Consider the following 20,993-nt stretch of genomic DNA (forward strand, 5'->3'; position numbering starts at 1 on the left):
GTATTAGGGGGGTTGCTGCACACAGGCTTTTTATCTTAATGCATAGAATGCAATAAATTTAAAAAAATCTTCTGACTTTACAACCACTTTTAACTTTAACTAAAGACATTTTTGGACAGAGTATAGAGGAATTAGAACTCTTGTCAGATTATTATCATCTTTAGGTAAATTTACCCGCTCTATTCGTCCTGTTTACCGTTATAACTAAAAGTGAAAGAAAATCTGCCACCAGAACAGAAATAAAGGGGAAATCTTTCTATGGGGACAAAGATGGCAAAAAACTAACAGGGGGTCTAACCCTTCATTATTTTGTCCAAAATTATTGTACTTTTAAATAGATCTCTGAAGTTGAATACTATCCTGCAGTAATTAAAGGATATGTTTACTTCTTAGAAAAAAAATAATAAATGCACATTTTATTGCAGGTAAAAACATTTGCATGTATTTTTATTTTTTTTTGGAGCCTGGCATTGCACCAGTGATCAGCAGATCCCTGGCGCCATGCAGGTCCCCTCCAGATCTGTCCTAGTATCTGTGTGCCCATACATCCGATGCGGGCAAGGAGATACAATCTGACAGGAAGAATCAACGAGTGCCGTGATAGTTTATTGAGAACTACAAGCCGAAAGACGCAAAGGATGTCTGGGCTTGTAGTTCATTCACACACCACTGTGTGAATGAATGATGCAGCCTTGTGAGCGGAGCTGTTTTCCAAAAGTGATTGCTAGCATGGGGGGCTTCTCCCTGTACTGCTTTCACAGGGAGGGTGGGGGGGGTCGATCTCTCAGCAGCTGCAGCATTGGGAACATGGTCCACCCTAAAAACAGGTGGAACATGTAACATGTTCCCAAAGGTGAACTTATCCTTTAAGCTGCTTCTTAAACATCATAAGCGCTGATGCATATTTTGTAACTTGTATGTCTAGGTGGCTACACTGGGGATATCTACTCCAATTCAAATCTGAAGAACAAGAACGATTTGTTCGAGTACAAGTTTGCAACAGGTCTCTGGACAGAATGGAAAATTGAAGGAAGGTTTGTAGATCTGCATTTTGAATGTCTTACGTCATACTTAGTAGAGAATACACATTATGACATAATTTTGCTTTTTATTTCCTGATTTTGTTTGGAAATGTTTGTAAAAGCCAGTGTATGCGGAATCGGAGCTATCCCTTCCACAGACACCCCCAGGCGGACTGCTGTTTAGTTGAAAAAACAATTTTCTGCCAAAAAAATTATTAATTTTAATTGGTTCCCTAAAGGAGGCACCCAAGGATGTCTGCACAGTTTCTGGAACAATTGTGTTTACGTATGGAAAGTCTTTCAAACTTTGGATCTTCTGCCATCTCATATCTGTGGCTAGCCTTGAAAAAAACACATTTGATTTTAATTAGTAGTTCTCTATGCACTCACCGGCCACATTTAGGTACACCTGTTCAATTGCTTGGCAACACAAATTGCGAATCAGCCAATCACATGGAAGCATCTAGGTGAAGACTACTTGCTGAAGTTTAAACCGAGCATCACAATGGGGAAGAAAGGGGATTTAAGTGACTTTGAACATGGCATGGATGTTGGTGCCAGACAGGCTGGTCTGAAGATTTAAAAAACTGCTGATTTACTGGGATTTTCACGCACAATCATGTCTAGGTTTTGCAGAGAATGGCCGGAAAAAGAGAAAATATCCAGTGAGCAGCAGTTGTGTGGACAAAAATACCTTGTTGTCAGAGAGGAATGGGCAGACTGGTATGAGATGATAGGCAACAGTAACTCAAATAACCACTCGTTACAACCAAGGTATGCAGAATACCATCTCTCAATGCACAACACATCAAACCTTGAAACAGATGGGCTACAGTAGCAGAAGACCACACTGGGTGCGACTCCTGTCAGCTAACAGAAAACTGAAGCTACAATTCATACAGGCTCACCAAACTTGAACAATAGAAGACTTTAAAAACAGGCATCAAACCGGTACCGCTTTAGAGCCCCCGGCCAGATTTCTGGTGATAAAAACGGATGCGGATCAGCAGCTGTTCGGCTGTCATCCCAACGAGCGGGAGGGGACATCCTTCCTCCACTCCCATCCCACCGGCAGCCCCGAGCAACCAGCCGTCACGTCTGCCAGCTGGTTAGAGTTTCGAAGGAAGCCGGATTTGGCTTCGTTTCGGGCTCCAATCAAGTAACCTGGAAGCAACGCCACTTCTGATTTACTTGGCTGCTAACTGCGCTGATTTAAAAAGACTGACAGTATTCAAAAATGCAGATTTCTGAATTTTGAATACTTTGAAATGCATTGGAGGGGTTAAAGAGTACTTGTCACTGCCTATTACTGTCACAAGGGATGTTAACATTCCTTGTGACAGTAATAAAAGTGATCAGTGATTTTTTTTTTTCAGGGCCATTAAGAACCCCAAAACGTTTTTTACAGCGTCCCCGTGAGCTTGCGCACCAAAGAAGACTCATATGTAAGTCGCACCTGCAAATGTAAACAGTGATCAAATCACACAAGTGAGAGCGAGAGCAATAGTTCTAGCAAAGGACCTCCTCTGTAACTAAACTGGTAACTGTTAAAACATTTTTTTAAAGCGTCGTCTATGGAGATTTTTAAGTACCATATTTTGTTGCCGTTCCAAGAGCGTGCGCAATTTTAACCCATAACCTGTTGGGTATCTATTTACTGGGCATGACATCATCCTTTACAATATACAAAATAAAAATTGGCTAACTTTACTGTTTCATTTTCTTTAAGTTCACTGAGGTATTTTTTCCAAAAAAATTGCGTTTGAAAGACCGCTGCACAAATACCGCGTGACAAAAAAATATTTAAACAACCGCCTGCTATTTTATTCTCCATAATCTTTGCTAAAAAAAATATATATAATGTTTGGGGGTTCTAAGTAACTTTCTAGTAAAAAATACTGATTTTAACTTGTAAACAACATGTCAGAAATAGGCCTAAGTACTGTCGCTGACCATGTCTATCCCGTTAGGACTACAGTGTACCCATCTTCTGATGGCTACTTTCAGCAGGATATTGAATCATGTCACAAAGCTCAAATCATCTCAAACTAGTTTCTTGAACATGACAACGAGTTCACTGTGCTCCAATGGCTTCCACACTCACCAGATCTCAATCCAATAGAGCACCATTGGGATGTGATGGAAAGGGAGGTTCGCATCATGGATGTGCAGCCAACAAATCTTCAGCAACTGCATGATGCTATCATGTCAATATGGACCAAAATCTCTGAGGAATGTTTCCAACACCTTGTTGAATCTATGCCATGAAGAATTAAGGCAGTTCTGAAGGCAAAAGGGGGTCCAACCCAGTAATAGCAAGGTACACCTAATATGAGGCAATCTCATAATGCCTTTTGTGCATTTAACCTAATATTTATATGGCTAGATCTATGTTAATTTTGGTGATTTGTTAGGATACCCTCAAATCTGTTCTATACACAGGGCTGGACTAATTGTTAATGAACTCGGAAGCCTGACAAGTGTAGTTTTAAAAATATATTTACTTGAAAATAATTTGTCATAGTAGAGCTGCACGATTCTGAATAAAATGAGAATCACAATTTTTTTGCTTTAAATAAAGATCACGATTCTCGGCGTAACATCATTTACATTATACAAAAAGATTGGGCTAACTTTACTGTTTAGTTTTTTAAACATTCATTAAAGTGTATTTTTTCCCAAAAAACTGCGTTTGAAAGACTTCAGGGCCAATACAGTGTGACATAAAAGATTGCAATGATAGCCATTTTATTCTCTAGGGTCTCTGCTAAAAAAAAAAAAAATATATAAATATGTATTTGGGGGTTCTGGGTAATTTTCTAGCAAAAAATACTTATTTCAACTTGTAGGCAACAAGTGTCAGAAAAAGGCTTAGGCCCCTTTCACACATGCGGACCGTTCAGATCCACCTGTCAGTTTTTCAGGTGGATCTGAAAGGATGCCCCATGCATCTCTATGGGGCATCGGATGTCTGCGGAGACATGTCCGCTGACATCGGATCTGATCCTGTCCGTCAAATCTGCATGGATGGAAACCCTAATTTCCATCCGTCTGGCCGATCGCATCGGATGAGAATGGACAGGCGTCCGGTTTTATCCCATTCCCCCATAGAGGACAGCGGGGATCTGACACCTCCGTCTCTGCACTCAGAGCAGAGACGGAGGTGTCATCCGCCTGCTCAGCGGGGATCGGCGGATTGATCCCCCGCTGAGCAGAAAACAGAACGGACAGGTGTGAAAGGGGCCTAAGTCTTTAAAGAGGAAGTAAACCCTCCTCTGCAACTTGTACCTATAGGTAAGCCTTATCATAGGCTTACCTATAGGTACTGTAAATATCTCCTAAACATGTACTGTTTAGGAGATATTTACTTTGCATGCAGCCAGTGACGTCACTGGCTCGTCATCGCGGTTCCAGCCAATCAGATGGCCGGATGCCGCAAACCCGGAAGAAGGGCGACAGAACATGTCACCCATGAGACAGGAGAGCGGTCGGCACTGCGAGGCTTCATTCTAAGGTAAGTATTACCTAAGGTCAGGGCTCGACAAACCCGGGTGCCAGGTCGCATTTGCGACCTAGAATTAGGGACCTGGCGCCTGGGGTGACCTGCAGGAGGTGTCCTGTCCCTTTTGCACCACCCACCTTCTCCTCAAGTGCACGGACTTCCGCGCCGTCCAAAAATTGAGGCCTGGCTTTTCGGCCTTCTTCTGTGAGATGAGAGGCTAGGGGAACTGGCGCCCTCTTGTGGTGGCCGGGAGTAATGCATGTTCTCAATGCCTTCCCATCTCCTTCCAAAGAGGAAATGAGAGGGAAGTGTTTAAGGCTTCATCTCTCTGTCCAGTTACCTTTGCTTAAAGGTAAGTGGACAGGGAGTGTGGTTGTTATTATTAATTTATTTTTTAAATGTAAAAAAGTAAATAATCATTTTTTTCTTTTTTTTTTTTTTAATTATTAAAAAAAATCCGTGGATCGGATCAGATGGCATCGGATGGAAAGAGACAGACAGCCTGTTTCCATCCAATTGCGCTATAGAAGAGAGTGGAGTTCTAGTCGTATTTATTTGTAAATTTAGTATCCGTTTTATTAAATAAAGCTTGGTTGTTAGTTTATAAAAAAAAAAAATAAAAAAAACTGGCTCCTAACTTTTTTTAGCTGGCTCCTAGATTTCAGGCAAATTTGTCAAGCCCTGCCTAAGGTAAGTATTTTCATAATGAGCTAGTATGCAATTCTGTGCGAACTTGCCGATCGCACTGCGATATGCGATCAAACTGGGGGTGTCGTTAACATTTAATTGACACCCCCTGCGTATCGCATATGGCAGTGTGAACTGCCAGATGTGTGGATGCGATGCGGAATCACGCTGCATATTCGCAGCCTTCCCGCATCGCACAAATGTGAACCGAGCCTTCCAGACGGAAGTTCATTCCTTTGATCTAAGAACAAAATGATACAATGTAAAATATTGTGTTTTATAGTTATCTAGCAGCCTTAACAATATTGATGAGTGAGAAGAGAATAGCTCTGTATGAATCAAGGAAATGCCATTTTTAGATCGTGGGGGAGTGGTGAATCGAGATGGCGATTTTTTTTTTTTTTTTTCTCAATAATTAATCGTGCAGCTCTATGTCATAGATAATGAATATATGTTCATTATGTACATTTATAACAAACTCAGCCCCACACTTAACTTCCTCACGCAAACCTACCCTTCACCATCTGTCCTCATTCCACTGATGTGTCATCTCATCTGCTAAGGATATTTATTTGAAAGTTCTAAGCAGACTTTAGATACTGTTTTGTGAATGGCCAGATTTTTTTCGGATTATCGGTTTCTGAGTTGGTTTAGCTGCTTTTAACACATGGAGACTTGTTTTTGTTTCTTTATGATGCTTCCTCATTTATTTACCTGATCTTTTCCTTTTAGATTACCAGTGGCACGCTCAGCACACGGAGCTACAGTATACAATGATAAACTTTGGATATTTGCTGGATATGATGGCAATGCCAGGTATGCTAAATATATTCAGTGTTGTCTTTGGATAGAAATATTGCACATTGGAGTAAACAAACCTAGGACTGGCATGTATAAACTGTAATTTTAGTCCAATAAATGGCCTTAATATATGTGATTAAAGGAAAATGGGTTGTCATCACTGATTTCATCAAGTTTGATTGTGCTGGTGTATACCACCTTCTGGTGTAAGTGTTACTTTACATACATTTTGGGTGAAGTGATTTAGGGTTTATTTTACCACTGTTTCTTTGTTGAGAGTTTAACTTCTTTGTTCCTCTTTCTGACTTTTCACTTTTCATGTATTCTATGAAGAGCCCACTAGGGGGTCCGTTTTCTATAAGAATGATGTTTGGCATATGCACTTCAGACAGCAGTGCTAGATTTAGCTCACAGCAGAGCCTTGGCTGTAATGATCGAATTGGTTTTGGGGGAATATCTCCCAGTCAGGATCAGACAGACCGGATGAGAGATTCAGTTCTGCCTCATACCATTTAAAATTTCAAACTTTCAAAAAAAAAAAAAAAGTGAACCCACGGAGCATAGATTCTGCACAAATAAAGCAGTGAGATTTGAAAACAAAAATGAATATTAATCAGTTAGGATCACCACACCCATCTGCTTTGCATTGATTCTGCAGATTGCTCCCACTTTGTAAAGGTTCTACGCATTGATCATGCACACATTTTATTGTTAACTGATTTGTATTCTTGTATTTAGACTAAATGACATGTGGACAATCAGTTTGCAAGACCGGGATTCATCAACTTGGGAGGAGGTAATATAAAATTTACAAAAACTAACAAAAATTTGGTTTTAGGATTTAAAGGCTGCAAACCTCAATGGATATATGAATATAACTAAATTTTATGTAAAAGTCTTTGAACGTCTAGCAACCATCTAATTTAATGTCTTTACCACTGATTGCCTAAGTGAGGCTGGGTAATTTAATCCTTTTGGTAATGAAAGATCATTGTCAGCCCAATATCTCTGTGTGACTCTGGGTGGATGCAGTGTGCTTATGATTGCTCAGTGACATGCCTGGTGAGTGTAACTGAAGACTTGGTGTTTGTTTTGCAGATCGAGCAGAGTGGAGAGATCCCACCATCTTGCTGTAACTTCCCAGTGGCTGTCTGCAGGGATAAAATGTTTGTCTTTTCTGGGCAAAGTGGGGCAAAGATCACAAACAACTTGTTCCAATTTGAATTTGCAGAGAAAGTGTGAGAATCAAATATTTTCCCAATACATTTCACACACTGAATGCCTGGATATAAACAGGGATCTTGTGCCAGAAAAGTAAATCCTGTGTTCACTATTGGTTATAACAATGTCTTTCATACTGTTAGACTAATTATTTGCCCTATGAAGTCACAAATGGGTCTTTGACTTTATGATTGAGAAGTATGACTGGCAGAGCTGCTGTGTTTATACATAAGGAATTCTCCAGTCACTATATGTGCTGTAAATGCACTAGATTCTGGCAGCACTATGCTTGAACAACCACCTCATTCATCATAAGTGAAGTGTATTGCTTTTGCAGCAGAGGCTGTAAAGCTATTTTGCTGAAGAAATACAGTGCTGTGTGTGCATGACACAGCTCACCACCTGCAGAATGAGCCCTAAAGCGATCTATGATCAATTTACATATGGACAATGTACCACAACATTTTAGCTTGTGAATGACTGACATTAGCATTTAAAGTTTATAGTTCATCAACAGGTTACAGACAGAAACAAATACACTGAGCTGATCTTAACCATTTCCTACTGCATTATGGTTTTAGCCATTTCCTACAAAACATTTTGGTTCTTGATACATTTTGTCTGTAGATCTCAATGTCCTACATTATGTAGTGGCTCCTAGACTACGAACACATTATTGTATAGTAATGTTATTAATATTGCACAAATGATAGAACATTTACTGTTCTGATGCATGTTATTTCTTGTGGTACAGCTGGATGCGTATTCCTACTGAGCACCTATTGCGTGGTTCTCCTCCACCCCCGCAGAGACGCTATGGACACACAATGGTGGCTTTTGACCGCCACCTGTATGTGTTTGGGGGTGCAGCAGATAACACTTTGCCCAATGAATTGCACTGCTATGATGTAGACTCTCAGTCCTGGGAGGTGATCCAGCCCAGTCCAGATAGTGAGGTGAGATCTTCTACATTGTGTATTATTTTCTTTTTCTTCTCTTTTAACTAGCCCTATATTGTCTGTAAACTTCCTGACATGTTCTTTCCTGTATATGTGCTGTATCACAAAAATCTTTGAGAAAAACTCAATGGATAATTGGGCAATGCGGCCATTAGCTCTTTCATGACTGGGAGTCATTATAGCCTAAAAACCCTGACTAAATTTAGCAATATTGTAAACAAACCTCTGTGATCATGATTGGCTGTTATGGTTGTTCCCATGATTTGGAACTATCCTTACTGGTTCCTGCTCACTTATTGGAGAACTGCAGTTCTCTGTTATTTTTTAGCCAGTAAACTTGCATTATTGCAAAGTTAATCAATTTTCTCTTTCATTCATTGATGGACACAGTTCCTGGTATTCTTAACCATTTGGTTATGCTGCCTCCTACAGGAGTAGGACACTAGGCAGAAATAAAGTGTGGCTACGTCTATGGGCAGTCCCAGGGGGTGTACTCCCTCTCTCTGCTATAGGTACTCAGTTTTTTTTCTGCCTAGTCAGGAGTAAGGCCCTAGATCCTTGGTGGGATTTCTGGTCCTGGCAACATTTTTTCTTTTAGATAGATTTTTTCGCCCTGGTTTTTCCTGTGAGATCTACAATCAACTGCAGGACAGGACGACGGGCTGGATAATCTAGAGCCAGTAGTCACCACTCTTGCTGAGTGGGCTAAGTTTTTACGCCATGACCTGCAGGGAGAACAGCTCCCTCCTGCCTTTGCTGAGCTGGCGGACCAGCTGGCCCAGGGGCTGCAGTTTATCCGTGAGGCCTCTTTGGATGCGGCTCCCCTAGTGGCTCGGCTCTCTGTTTCGACAGTGGTCTTTCAGGGTGTCTTTTGGCTCAAATTCTGGTCTGCGGACCAGACTTCTATGAAGGCCTTGACTGATCTTCCCATTTTAAGGAGATAGCCATATCTATGGTGGGGGGACGTCTTCGCTGGTTTCCCAACTCGTGGACTTCCCCGTTACAAGACAAGTGGGCCCCGCGAAGTCATGCGGTCTGGCTACAAGATCAAGTTTCGTTCTTACCCTTCGGAAAGGTTCTTTCCTTCCAGCGTGCGACTGTCCCCGGCCTTACAGGCTCTCTTTGGGGCGGTGCAAGGCCTTTTACTTCAAGGGGTTATTGTCCCTGTTCTGACTTCGGGAACATATTCAGTGGTTTTACTCAAACCTGTTTACAGTCCCCAGAAAGGAAGGCAAGGTAAGGTGTGTCCAATCCTGAACCTCAAGGTGCTGAACTGCTTGTGCAGATGCAGAAGTTCAGAATGGAGTCTGTTCGCATGGTCATGGCTTCCCTGCATCAGGGGGATTTTCTTGCCTCCATCGACATCAAGGATGCTTACCTTCACATTCTAATATGTGTCGGTCACCAGCGCTTCCTCCGCTTTGCCGTGGGAGAGGAGCATTATCAGTTTGTGGAGTTACCCTTTGGTCTCGCCTTCGCTCCTCGGGCCTTCATGAAAGGGAGATTCTGATCAAATTGGACAAGACTCTGCAGTCTCTAGACAACCAAATCCAGCTGAGCCAGGGTGGAAAAGGGCAGGGTTGTCTTTTCCAATGGGCATTCCCGGCGGTTGCCCGGGGGCCCCACACACACGGTGGCAATTACTGTCCCCCAACAGGACAGAATCCAGATTACTTAGTTTACCTGGTGGTCTAGGGCCCCCCCGTTGTTGTCCGCCGGTGGCTCGACTTGAGTCTGCACTGCACACTGGTTGCTAAGGCCAGCCGATTGGCATCTAGCAACCAGTGACGTTCTGAGAGCAGACCCATGATGCACAGCGGAGGAGGAAGATCCTCCTCGTCGGCTCGTCCTCCTCTCCGCGCCTAGAAGACTGGCTCCACCCACCTCCTCCCTTCATGTGCAGCCGTTGTGAAAGTTAAGGCAGCCAGCCCAGCTGCCAGCCTGCTTGATTTTCTTTCTTTTTTTCACTCTCTCTTCATCGACACAAGAGACAACTACCTGGAGGATATACCTTACTATATAATGGTCCCTGTAATATGTATGTAGTAAGGTATATATCCTCCAGGTAGTAGTTGTACTCTCTTGTAGTATATAGTGTTCCCTGTAATGTGTATATAGTCTATCAACATATTAAAGGAACCAATATATACTACAAGAGAGTTCAACTAGGCTGAAGTATATACCTTACTATATACATATTACAGGGAACACTATATACTACAAGAGACTCTTGTAGTATATAGTGTTCCCTGTAATATGTATATAGTAAGGTATATACTCCAGGTAGTTGTACTCTCTTGTAGTATATTCTCATGGGTGATTGTGTAGGCAGTGGGCCCCAGTGCACTGCATTGCCCAGGGGCCTATAAGGCTCTTAAGATGGCACTGGAAAAGGGTCCCTGATCTGGTGGCGTCATTCTCCGGGGCTCTGACAGGGAAAATCCTTCCTCCACTTCTATTGGACAGGTGGTCACCACAGATGCCAGCCTGTCTGGGTGAGGAGGTGTTCTCGTTAGAAATTCTGCTCAGGGGGTCTAAACCCTGGAAGAGTCCAGACTACCGATCAATATCCTGGAGCTCCGAGCGAACAGTCTGTGCCTGGAACATTGGGCGAATCATCTCCAAGGATGTCCAGTGTGCATTCAATCAGACAATGATACAGCCGTGGCTTATGTCAATCACTAAGGGGGCACAATAAGTGTCCTGGCAGCTGAGGAGGTAGTCGGCATTCTCAGGTGGGCAGAACGTTCATTCCAGCCTTTTCCGATGTACACATTCCCGGAGTGGAGAACTGGCAGGCAGATTACCTCAGTCGGCAGGCATTGGACCAGGGGGGATTGTGTCTTCATCCTGAGGTTTTTCATCAGTTGTCACCTAGGGGCACCTCCTAGGTGGATCTGTTGGCGTCTCAGCTCAACAGAAAGGTGCAGAGGTTCGAGGCACGGTCATGGGATCCTCTGGCCGATGCCACAGACCCGCTGGTGGCTCCGTGGGGTCAGTATCCTCTAAACTATGCCTTCCCTCCTCTCAGTCTTTTGCCAAGACTTCTACACAGGATAGAGGCAGAAGGGATTCCGGTCATCTTAGTGGCCCCGGACTGGCCTCGCCAGCTTTGTACGCCATTGGGACCTCAATTTGATGCTTTTGGTTTTCCAGAAGTTTTACCTTTTGAGATTCTTCAGGAGATTCCCTTGTTTATGCTGTCTCAGAAGGTGGGAATGAAGACATTGTGTTGACTGGTGGCGTTATCCTGTCATTCACCTTACTTAGTGGTTCACAGAGCGAAGGTGGCTCCTCGTCCCTGTCCTTCATTCCTTCCAAAGGTTGTCTCTGATTTCCATTTGAATGAAGACATTGTGTTGCCTTCCTTGTGTCCCAGGCCAAAACGTCCTAAGGAAATTGCCTTGCATGCCTTAGTTGTGGTTCGGGCAATTAGGGTGTACCTGGCAGCTATAGTCTTTTAGGAAGTCAGACTCACTATTTGTGCTTACGGATGGGTCTCGGACAGGGTTGTCCGATTCCTCTGCGAACATTCCCAGATGAATCAGACAGATGGTGATTCTGGCCTATTCCATCAAGGGTCAGGTTCTTCCTTTCCCTATCAAGGCGCACTCTACTTGGGCGCTCAGTGCCTCTTGGGCCTTCCGACATCAGGCATCAGTGACACAGGTTTGCAAGGCGGACACCTGGTCGTCGTTGCACACTTTGAATATGTTCTATAAAGTGGAAGTGTTGGCATCTGCGGATGCCTCTTTTGACCGCAAGGTTTTGCAGGCTGCTGTTTAGGGGACTTGTTCCTCTTTGTTTTTTTCAGGTGGGCTGCAGTTGTTTTGGTTGAGCCCCTGCTGTCTGGTTGGCTACTGTTTTTAGCCTTGAATTTTTTGCTCTTCCCACCCCTCATGTTTAACACTGCTTTGGGACATCCCAAAGTAGTATATCAGGAGAATATCAGGAGCCGTGTCCGTCAATGAACGAAAGAGAAAATTGTATTTTTGACTTGCTGTATAAAATCCATTTCTCTGATTTTCATTGACGGACACAGCACCCACCCCTCTGTGGAGTTGTATTTTCTCTGACACTGCTTGTAACAAAACTGAGTGGCTATAGCAGAGAGAGGGAGTATACCCATTTGGGACTGCCCAGCTGTGTCTGTCAATGAACATCAGAGAAATGAACTTTATGGTAAGTCAAAAATCCCATTTTTTTATTTATTTTTTTTTTTTTCAGCCATAATTTTTATATACACTGTAATTCAGTGAAGGTTGCAGCCTGACAACTTCTGTTGCTGGCCACTGTGCATCTCTTTGTGCAAGGCACAGTAACTGCTCTGAGAGATTTGTTAAAAACAAAACTCAGTGATCACCACAATTGACTTTCATGGTGATCACTTGATTGCGAATCATAATGAATGCTGTTCGTAATCACTAGCTGGAAACCTTGAGCTGTCATAAATAGCATGGTCAGACAAGTAGAAGCACACACAATTGCATAATTGTACTTCTTACCTGATACTTAATTTAAAGTGGTTTAAAGCCCTAAGGTTTTTTTTTTTTTTACCTTTGTGCATTTTATGCATTAAAGACTAAGTTCACCTTTGGCACATGTTACATGTTCTACCCGTTTTTATGGTGGAACAATGTTCCAGCATCTGCAGCCTCTTCCCCTCCCGATCCCTCCTCCCTGTGACAGCTTGCAGGGGATCTTCTCCTCACTCGCTGTCACAATTTGAAAACCACGTGCCCGTGGGGGGCTTCGCCCACACGGCTGCATCATTCATTCACGGTTTCCTTCTGTTGCAGATGGAGACCCAAGACGAGGAGGAACAGAGCTGCTCTGTGCAAAACCATTGCGCAGAGCAGGTAAGTATAACAGGCTTATTATTTTACTTTAAAAATGAAAGCTTTACAATCACTTTAGCATTTTTATTGCATAGGGAAGAGTACCTTTATAATAGTAAAGTACAGATTGTTGATGTCAGGAGAAATAAATTAATTTTCAGTTCATACATCCCTTGATAGAAAAAGGGTTGCCTTCATAACACTGTTTCAGTATTCCAGGCCAGCAAGTCTTGGCTCACAAAGGATAACTTCCAGTATGACTATTTTTTTTTTTAAGCACTGAAAGAAAATCCATAACCAATCCGATTTAGTTTTTTTGCTGATTTGAATACAGTAAACAGAAATGTGATTTGGTTTCTCTGGTTTACTGCATTTGGCATGTAATCTGTCTACTTTTCCTAGTTTGCAGAAGGTCCACAAGTGTTGGATGTCAGCTGATCTTAAACCTTGGCACATACAGTATACAATAATACTCCTACATAAATCACAAAAATCTTCCGTGTAGTTTTTTTTCATCTCCTGAACTTTTTTTTTTTTGCCTGGCAAGTTAATTGGTTGTGTGTGTGTGTGTGAGAATATATATATATATATATATATATATGTGTGTATGTATGTGTGTGTGTATGTATATCTCACATTTTGTTGCTTTGCAGCCTGAAATGGAAGACACACAGTTTGTTTTATCCAGCTGTATTTACTCAGCTATTTGACATTTTTAACAGCATTAAAAGAGCTTTCCTGGAGTGCTTCAATCCCTGGTAGTGCAACTGAAGCAATCAACTATGGGTGGCAATTCACTGTCAAAAGATCTCTGGAATAAAGTTGTCGATAGGCACAAGTAAGGAGATGGGTGCAAAAAAGGTCAAAGGCTTTATCAATGCCTAGAAGCACAGTGAAGTCTATTAAGAAGTGGATGGTGTTTTGGTACAACACAGACCCTCCCTGGATCAGGGAAAGAGCCTGGAGGAAACTGGTCAGAGAGGCGACCAAGAGGCCTACAGCAACTTTGAAGCAGTTGCCAGGAATTTATGACAGAGTGGTCGTTGTGTGCCTGTGACAACAATATCACAAATTCTCCACAAATGTTGCTTGTGCTTGTATGGGAGGATTGCAAAAAAAAAAAAAAAAAAGCCACTCCTCAAGAAAGACCACATGCGATCATGACTGAGCTTTCCCAAAACGCTCCTTGAAGATTCTGAGGCCACATGGAAAAAGGTGTAATGGTTAGATGAGACTAAAATTTAATTTTTGGCCTCGACATCAAACAATGTGTCTGGCAGAAATCCAATACAGCTCACCATCCAAAAAACAATTTCTACAGCAAAGCATGGAGGTGGTAATATCCTCTTATGGGGGAGTTTCTCTCCAACAGGGACTGCAGCACTTGTCGGTAGGGATCGACCTATTATCGGTGGGGTCAATTATCGAAGGCCGACATTCACTTTTTTTAACTTGCCGATATGACCGATACTGTGCGCGGAGCACACGTCATTGCGTATTTTGTGCCACGTGCCTCTGTACACTGGGTCTGCATGTTCTGCCTTCTTAGGCCGCCTCCCTCGCCTCGGACAGTGCACGCCGCGGAGGACATGCCAGACTGTGGAGTACATTAGAGAAATTTTTCTAGGCATGCTTGAAGACGGGAATAAACAAAGACGGAGTGATGCTTGTGCTTTGAGACAGCGGAGCAAATATGTTCAAAGGAATGAGGCTTGCTGAAGTGTCAGACCTCAGTTGCTTGGCATACACCTTGCAACTTGTGGTAAATGAGGGTCTGTCAAGCCAGAGAGCTTTGTTTTATATAATTGGCATGCTGAAGAGGTGCACAGGCCATTTCCACCATTTAATCCTTGCCAAGCTGCAGCTGAGGTGCATTCAGGAAGACCTTGGCCTACCCAAAAACAACTTGATTAATGCTGTTCCAACACGATGGAACTTAAAACTTCACATGCTGCAAAGAATGCTGAAACAGAAGCAATCTCTTACCATCTATTCAGGGGAATATGGAGGATATTCTTGTCCTACTGCTGATCAGTGGGACATTGTAGCCAATGTCTTTGAGACCCTCCTCCCCATAGAGGAAGTGACACTAGAGGTGAGTCATTACGACTCATCTGTGTCATCTGTCATCCCATGTGTGAGTGCGCTGAAGATGCTTCTTCAATAGAATGAAAGCGAAGTTCCGGCCACAAAATCTTCACTTTAGATTTTTTGTCATCCGCTTCCTTATTGTCACCTGTAAAAGAATTGGATATTCCCGTTTTTTTATTTTTTTTTGCTTCCCTTGTTTCAGAGGAAAATATACTCACCTTTCCTTCCACTTCCTCCCTCCTCGGCCGCGGCCCACGCCGTCACTTCCTGTCCCGCAATGCGTCCTGGGAGCTCTTACTCATCGCTCCCAGGATGCAGTGGGCAGTGACGTAGGCGGCCGGCCACTCCTCTCATCGCGTTATTTCCAAACAGGAAATGACGCGATGATAGGCGGAGCCCAGCTGTCCCTATGGAAACCCTTACTATGCAGATCGCATAGTACTGGGCATGCGCGAGATTTTGTGCTGCATTCACCGGCCTCCTCCCTCTCAAACCAGGAAGCAGGGCAGACATTTCCCTACTGCGGCCTCGGCTGACCCGGACAAAGATGGCGGCGCTCTGCAAACATTATATAAAGTAAGATTTTATGATTGCCTAACTGTTATTAAACTGTATAAAACTGGATTAGCTTATGTATGAAGGGCGGTGGATCACTGTTTGGGAGATATTTAAAAAAAAAAAAAGATTCTGTGGCCGGAACTCCGCTTGAAGTACCCAACACACGTGGCATTAAAACATGTAGGCAGGTCATGAGGGACAGCCTCACCAAACATTTTGAGAAGCATGATGAGAATAAAAATGTTGTGCTGTCATGTCTTTTTGGATCCTTAATACAAGAATCATGCTTTCTCTTCTGATGATGTATTGGCCAAAGAAAAACAATGGCTGACAGAAGATATTCAACAGGAGGTGCAGGAGGTTCCTGATGAAATGTCAAGTCAGGAAGAGCATGTTTCTAATCTGGAAGAGCAGGATGCTGCAAAAACAAATGTCCAAAAAGACAATGGACAGAAGAAAATATTCTCCATTGTGGTCGAATTGATGCCATGTTCCATGTTTTATTGCGGCCTCATGTGGAGGATACTTCTGAATCTGCAATTTTCAGCCTGGATGATGAACTTCATCTCTATTTGAAGGAACCAGTATTTAACAGAAGAAGTGGGGATCCACTTCAGTGGTGGAAAGAAAATGAGGCACCCTACAAAAGACTTGCCTCTTGTGCTAGAAGATACCTCTCTGCTCCTCCTTCCTCGGTACCCAGTGAGCGTGTTTTTAGTGAAGTGGCAGCAATTTATGAAAAAAAAACAGAAGCCGTTTAACAGGTGAACATTCTGAAAGGTTATGCTTTCTGCACTATAATATTGTTCTACTTAACTGGGAGTATTGAAGTAAGTGTAGTGTCCACTGTCTAGCTTTTGCACTGCAGTAGTGATTAAAATGTTGTCATTGCAGTGAGTGCACTACTGCAGCAGTTTATGCCATTTTTCTGTGTTTTGTGAAGCCTTTAGTTATTTTTCACAGTTGTCTACTTCTAGGCCTCGTTCGTTCAGTCACACCATGGTATAGACAGAGATGTCAGTTTTGCTGCATACGTTTTTCAAGTCCACAAAAAAAAAAAAAAATGGTTCTCTTTACTCTTCTTCTTTGTGCCCTGTTCACACCACAACATGCAGATTTTTTTTCTGCACAGGAATGTGCAATGTGTCATCGTCATCACCTTGTATGCAGTTTTCTGCACAGTTAAAAAATATATGACCTCAACATCGGTGTGAATATAGGGCACATTACTTACGTTCATTGGAAAACTGATGTGTCGTGTCATTGTGCATGAAAACAGACCTGAATTGCGCAAAAACTGATGTGAAACTGATATCTCTGCAAGTGAAATCTGTGTGGTTTTCCCATCAGTTTTCATGCAGGTAAGGTGTGAAGAACGAGCCCTTAATGTTAAAAATTTAAATAAATATTAACATGTTCAGTACCAGATTTGTGTCAAATTGTGTTGATTTTTCAAAACTTTAAATGTACAGAATATCTGCATCTAATATCGGCCTGAAGGGTGACCAGAAAATTGGTACCCACCCTGAAAAAAACTATATTGGTCGATCCCTACTTGTCAGGATAGAAGGAAAATTGGATGGGGCAAAATACTTGAGAAAAATCTGCTGCCCTCTGCCAGAAAGCTGTCAATGGGGAAAAAGGTTTACCTTCCAACATGGCAATAACCCAAAGCACACAACAAAAATGACAACACAGTGGTTGAAGGAGAAAAAGGTTATTGTCCTTTACATGGCCTAGTCAGAGCCCAGACTTAAACCACATTGAAGATTGCAGTCCACAAACTGTAACCATCAAATTGACCTAAATTAATGTGAGCAGTTATGCAAAGAAGAGTGGGCAGATATTGCAAAGATAGTAGAGACATATCCCTACAGAATAAAGGCTGTAATCAAAGCAAAAGGTGGTTCAACAAAATACTGACACAAGGGGGTGATTCTAAGTTTTTTTTTTTTTTTTTTTTTTTTTTTTTTTTTTTTTGACATGTTGGTGTTATATATTTCACTTGGTTGTTATATAGAGCAAATACAGCTGGATAAAACAACTGTGTCTGTCTTCATTTGATGATGTAAAGCAACAAAATGTGATTACTTTAAAGGGTTTGTTTCTATACTCACAGAGTGTGTGTGTGTGTGTGTGTGTGTGTGTGTGTGTGTGTGTGTGTGTGTGTGTGTGTGTGTGTGTGTGTGTGTGTACAAAGAAACCAAAACAAAGTTCAGAACATAAGTTGTGTACTAAAATGGAATGACAAAGGGAAAAAGTATTGAACACATAAAGAAAGGGAGGCGCAAAAGGCATGCCAAGACAGCAGCTGAAATCTGTCCGTAATTAGAAAGCAATCCTCCCCCTTGTCAGTGCAAATGTAATCAGCTGGTTCAGTCTCAACTGATGGCCTATAAAAGGTGTCTCCTTAACAAGGTGTCACACAAGAAACAAATCTTGATGGGTAAAAGCAAAGCACTCTCTCAAGACCTTCACAACTTTTATTGTTGCAAAATATATTGATGGCATTGGTTACAGAAGGATTTCAAAACTTCAGAATTTTCCAGTTAGCCATAATCCGGAAGTGGAAAGAACATAATTTCACCATAAACCGGCCACATGCTCCTCCCAAGATTTCTTTCAGAGGAGTGAAAAGAATTATCAGAAGAGTTGTCGAAGAGCCAAGAACCACTTGTGGAGAGCTTTAGCCCCGGTTCACACTTGTGCGATGCGGGAAGGCTGCGAATTCGCAGCCTTTTCCCGCATCGCAAACGCACCCCTGGCAGTTCACACTGCCATATGCGATACGCTGGGGGTGTCAATGTAATCTTAACGACACCCCCAGTTTGATCGCATATCGCAGTGCGATCTTGCAGTTCGCACAGGATCGGATCGCACAAGTGTGAACCGCTGTGCGATCTGATCCTGATGCGGCTGGAAAAAAGGGTCCTGTGCGTCTTTGGTGCGGTGCGAATTTAGCCATACAAAGTGTATGGCTAAACTCGCACCGCACAGCCAATCGCATGTAATGAAGGAGCAGTGCGTCCGACATTACATGCGATCGCCGCATCAGTGTGAACCGGCTCTTAGAAAGACCTGGAATCGGGTACAATTGTTTCAACAAACAAAACAAATATAAATGCACTCAGCCGCAATGGCCTGTTTGCACACTTACCACCCAAGACTCTATTCCTGAAGAAAAATGCATGATGAAGCTCGTTTTAAGTTTGCGGCTCAACATTTAGACAGGCCTGTAAAACACTGGGAGAACATAGTTTGGCTCGAAGAGACCAAAATTGAACTCTCTGCCATAATACACACCAATGTGTGGAGGTCAAATGGCACTGCACATCACCCCAAAAACACCCCCATACCAACAGTGAAGTTTGGAGGGGGTAGCATCAATGTGTGGGGCTGTTTTTTAGCTTACGGTACTGGCAAACTTCATATCATTGAAGGAAGGATGAATGGGAAAAAGGTACCAAGACTTTCTTGATAAAAATCTGCTGCCATCTACCAAGATGATGATGAAACTTGGGTGAACATTTCAGCAAGACAATGATCCCAAACACAAAGCCAAGGAAACTACTAATTGGTTTCAAAGAAAGAAAGAAAAAATAAAGCTGCTAGAATGGCCGTGCCAATCACCTGACTTTTGAAGTCAATAGAAAATCTATTGAAAGAACTAAGGATGAGCATTTATAGAAGAGGCCCACAGAACCTTCAAGGTTTTGAAGACTGTTTATGCATGCGACTAGTTTTTCCATACAGAAGGCGTCTTGAAGCTGTCATTACCAACAAAGGATTTTGTATGATGTATTAAATTTCAGTTAGCGTGTTTAATACATTTGCCCTGCGTCATTTCATTTTATCACACACAACTTAATATCTGAACTTATTTGTTTTGGTTTCTTTGTATGTATGGATTGCATGGGCTGTTACCGACATGCAGTGAAAATTTTTATGTCAATAGCACCTTTTAGAAATCTATTTTCCTAGAAAAATGGTGAGCCGTTCAATAGTTATTTTAGCGCTGTGTGTGTATATAGATAGATATAGATCTATATCTCCTAACCTTTAGGCCCCTTTCACACAGGCGGACTGTTCAGATCCGCCTGTCAGTTTTTTTGGTGGATCTGAACGGTCCCCCCCATGCATCTCTATGGGGCATCGGATGTCAGCGGAGACATGTCCGCTGACATCCAATCCGTCAAATCTGGATGGGTGGAAACCCTATTTTCCATCCGTCCAGCGGATTGGATAAGATCGGATGAGAACGGACAGACGGTCCGTTCCCATCCGATTCCCCCATAGAGATGCATGGGGACCTGACAGCTGTGTCTCCGCACACAGCACGGAGAACAGCTGTCGTCCTCCTGCTCAGCAGGGGGATCGGCGGATTGATCCCCCGCTGAGAAAAACGGAATCCATCCGACAGACTCATGTGAAAGAGACCTTAGTGTGATAGATAAAGTAAACTACAGTACAAATACAGTTTCCCTTTGTACAGGAATAGTTCCTCTTCTCTGTAGGCTTTACTGCATGCATTACTTTTATGATGGTTACTCATTGTTTGTATTATAGTTGCCCAGTGGCCGTTTGTTTCATGCTGCAGCCGTGATTGCAGATGCCATGTATATCTTTGGCGGGACTGTGGATAATAATGTCAGAAGCGGAGAGATGTATCGCTTTCAGGTAAGAAAATAGATTACTGTATTTTTCTACCCTCAAATGTGAACTAAAAAGGTTACTATTCTGCGAGCTTGCCTCCTTGATTCACTTGTGTTTTTTAGTACTATTAACTGGTGCAGATAGTTTTTATAGAATTGTTCATAAAGAATCTTCCTTTTTACTTCAGAGGATACCTACTAATGGTAGATATCAAAGTTTTGCAAAACCCCGATTGCACATTCTTGGAATATAACCTTAGTGAATCTGATTTATATACAGTATCTCACAGAAGTGAGTACACCCCTCCTTATTTTTGTAAATGTTTTATTATCTTTTCATGTGACAACACTGAAGAAATGACACTTTGCTACAATGTAAAGTAGTGAGTGTACAGCTTGTATAGCAGTGTAAATTTGCTGTCCCCTCAAAATAACTCAACACACAGTCATTCATCTCTAAACCGCTGGCAACAAAAGTGAGTACACCCCTAAGTGAAAATGTCCAAATGGGCCCAATTAGCCATTTTGCCTCCCCGATGTCATGTGACTCGTTAGTGTTACAAGGTCTCAGGTGCACGTGCTCAGCGTTCTATCCAGAGGTTGTCTTTGGGAAATACATGTATGAGTGCTGCCAGCATTGCTGCAGAGGTTAAAGGGGTGAG

At 42.5% G+C, this 20,993-nt stretch overlaps 1 protein-coding gene across 3 annotated transcripts in view; it reads left to right on the forward strand.

Annotated features, from left to right (window-relative positions):
• Window positions 1-20,993, forward strand: part of LZTR1 (leucine zipper like post translational regulator 1) — a 63,859-nt gene that overhangs the window by 12,532 nt on the left and 30,334 nt on the right. For 2 of the 3 annotated variants that reach the window (XM_082273327.1, XM_082273329.1), the window contains exons 5-11: window positions 926-1,034; window positions 5,944-6,027; window positions 6,751-6,808; window positions 7,111-7,250; window positions 7,988-8,189; window positions 12,992-13,051; window positions 20,246-20,356. In XM_082273327.1, the coding sequence (XP_082129453.1) occupies window positions 926-1,034; window positions 5,944-6,027; window positions 6,751-6,808; window positions 7,111-7,250; window positions 7,988-8,189; window positions 12,992-13,051; window positions 20,246-20,356 (764 nt within the window). The remainder of the gene's footprint in view (window positions 1-925; window positions 1,035-5,943; window positions 6,028-6,750; window positions 6,809-7,110; window positions 7,251-7,987; window positions 8,190-12,991; window positions 13,052-20,245; window positions 20,357-20,993) is intronic. The other variant, XM_082273328.1, reaches the window with a different exon arrangement.

Source organism: Pelophylax lessonae (genome assembly GCF_965119305.1).
Source record: "Pelophylax lessonae genome assembly, chromosome: 1".
NCBI classification, from domain to species: Eukaryota; Metazoa; Chordata; class Amphibia; order Anura; family Ranidae; genus Pelophylax; species Pelophylax lessonae.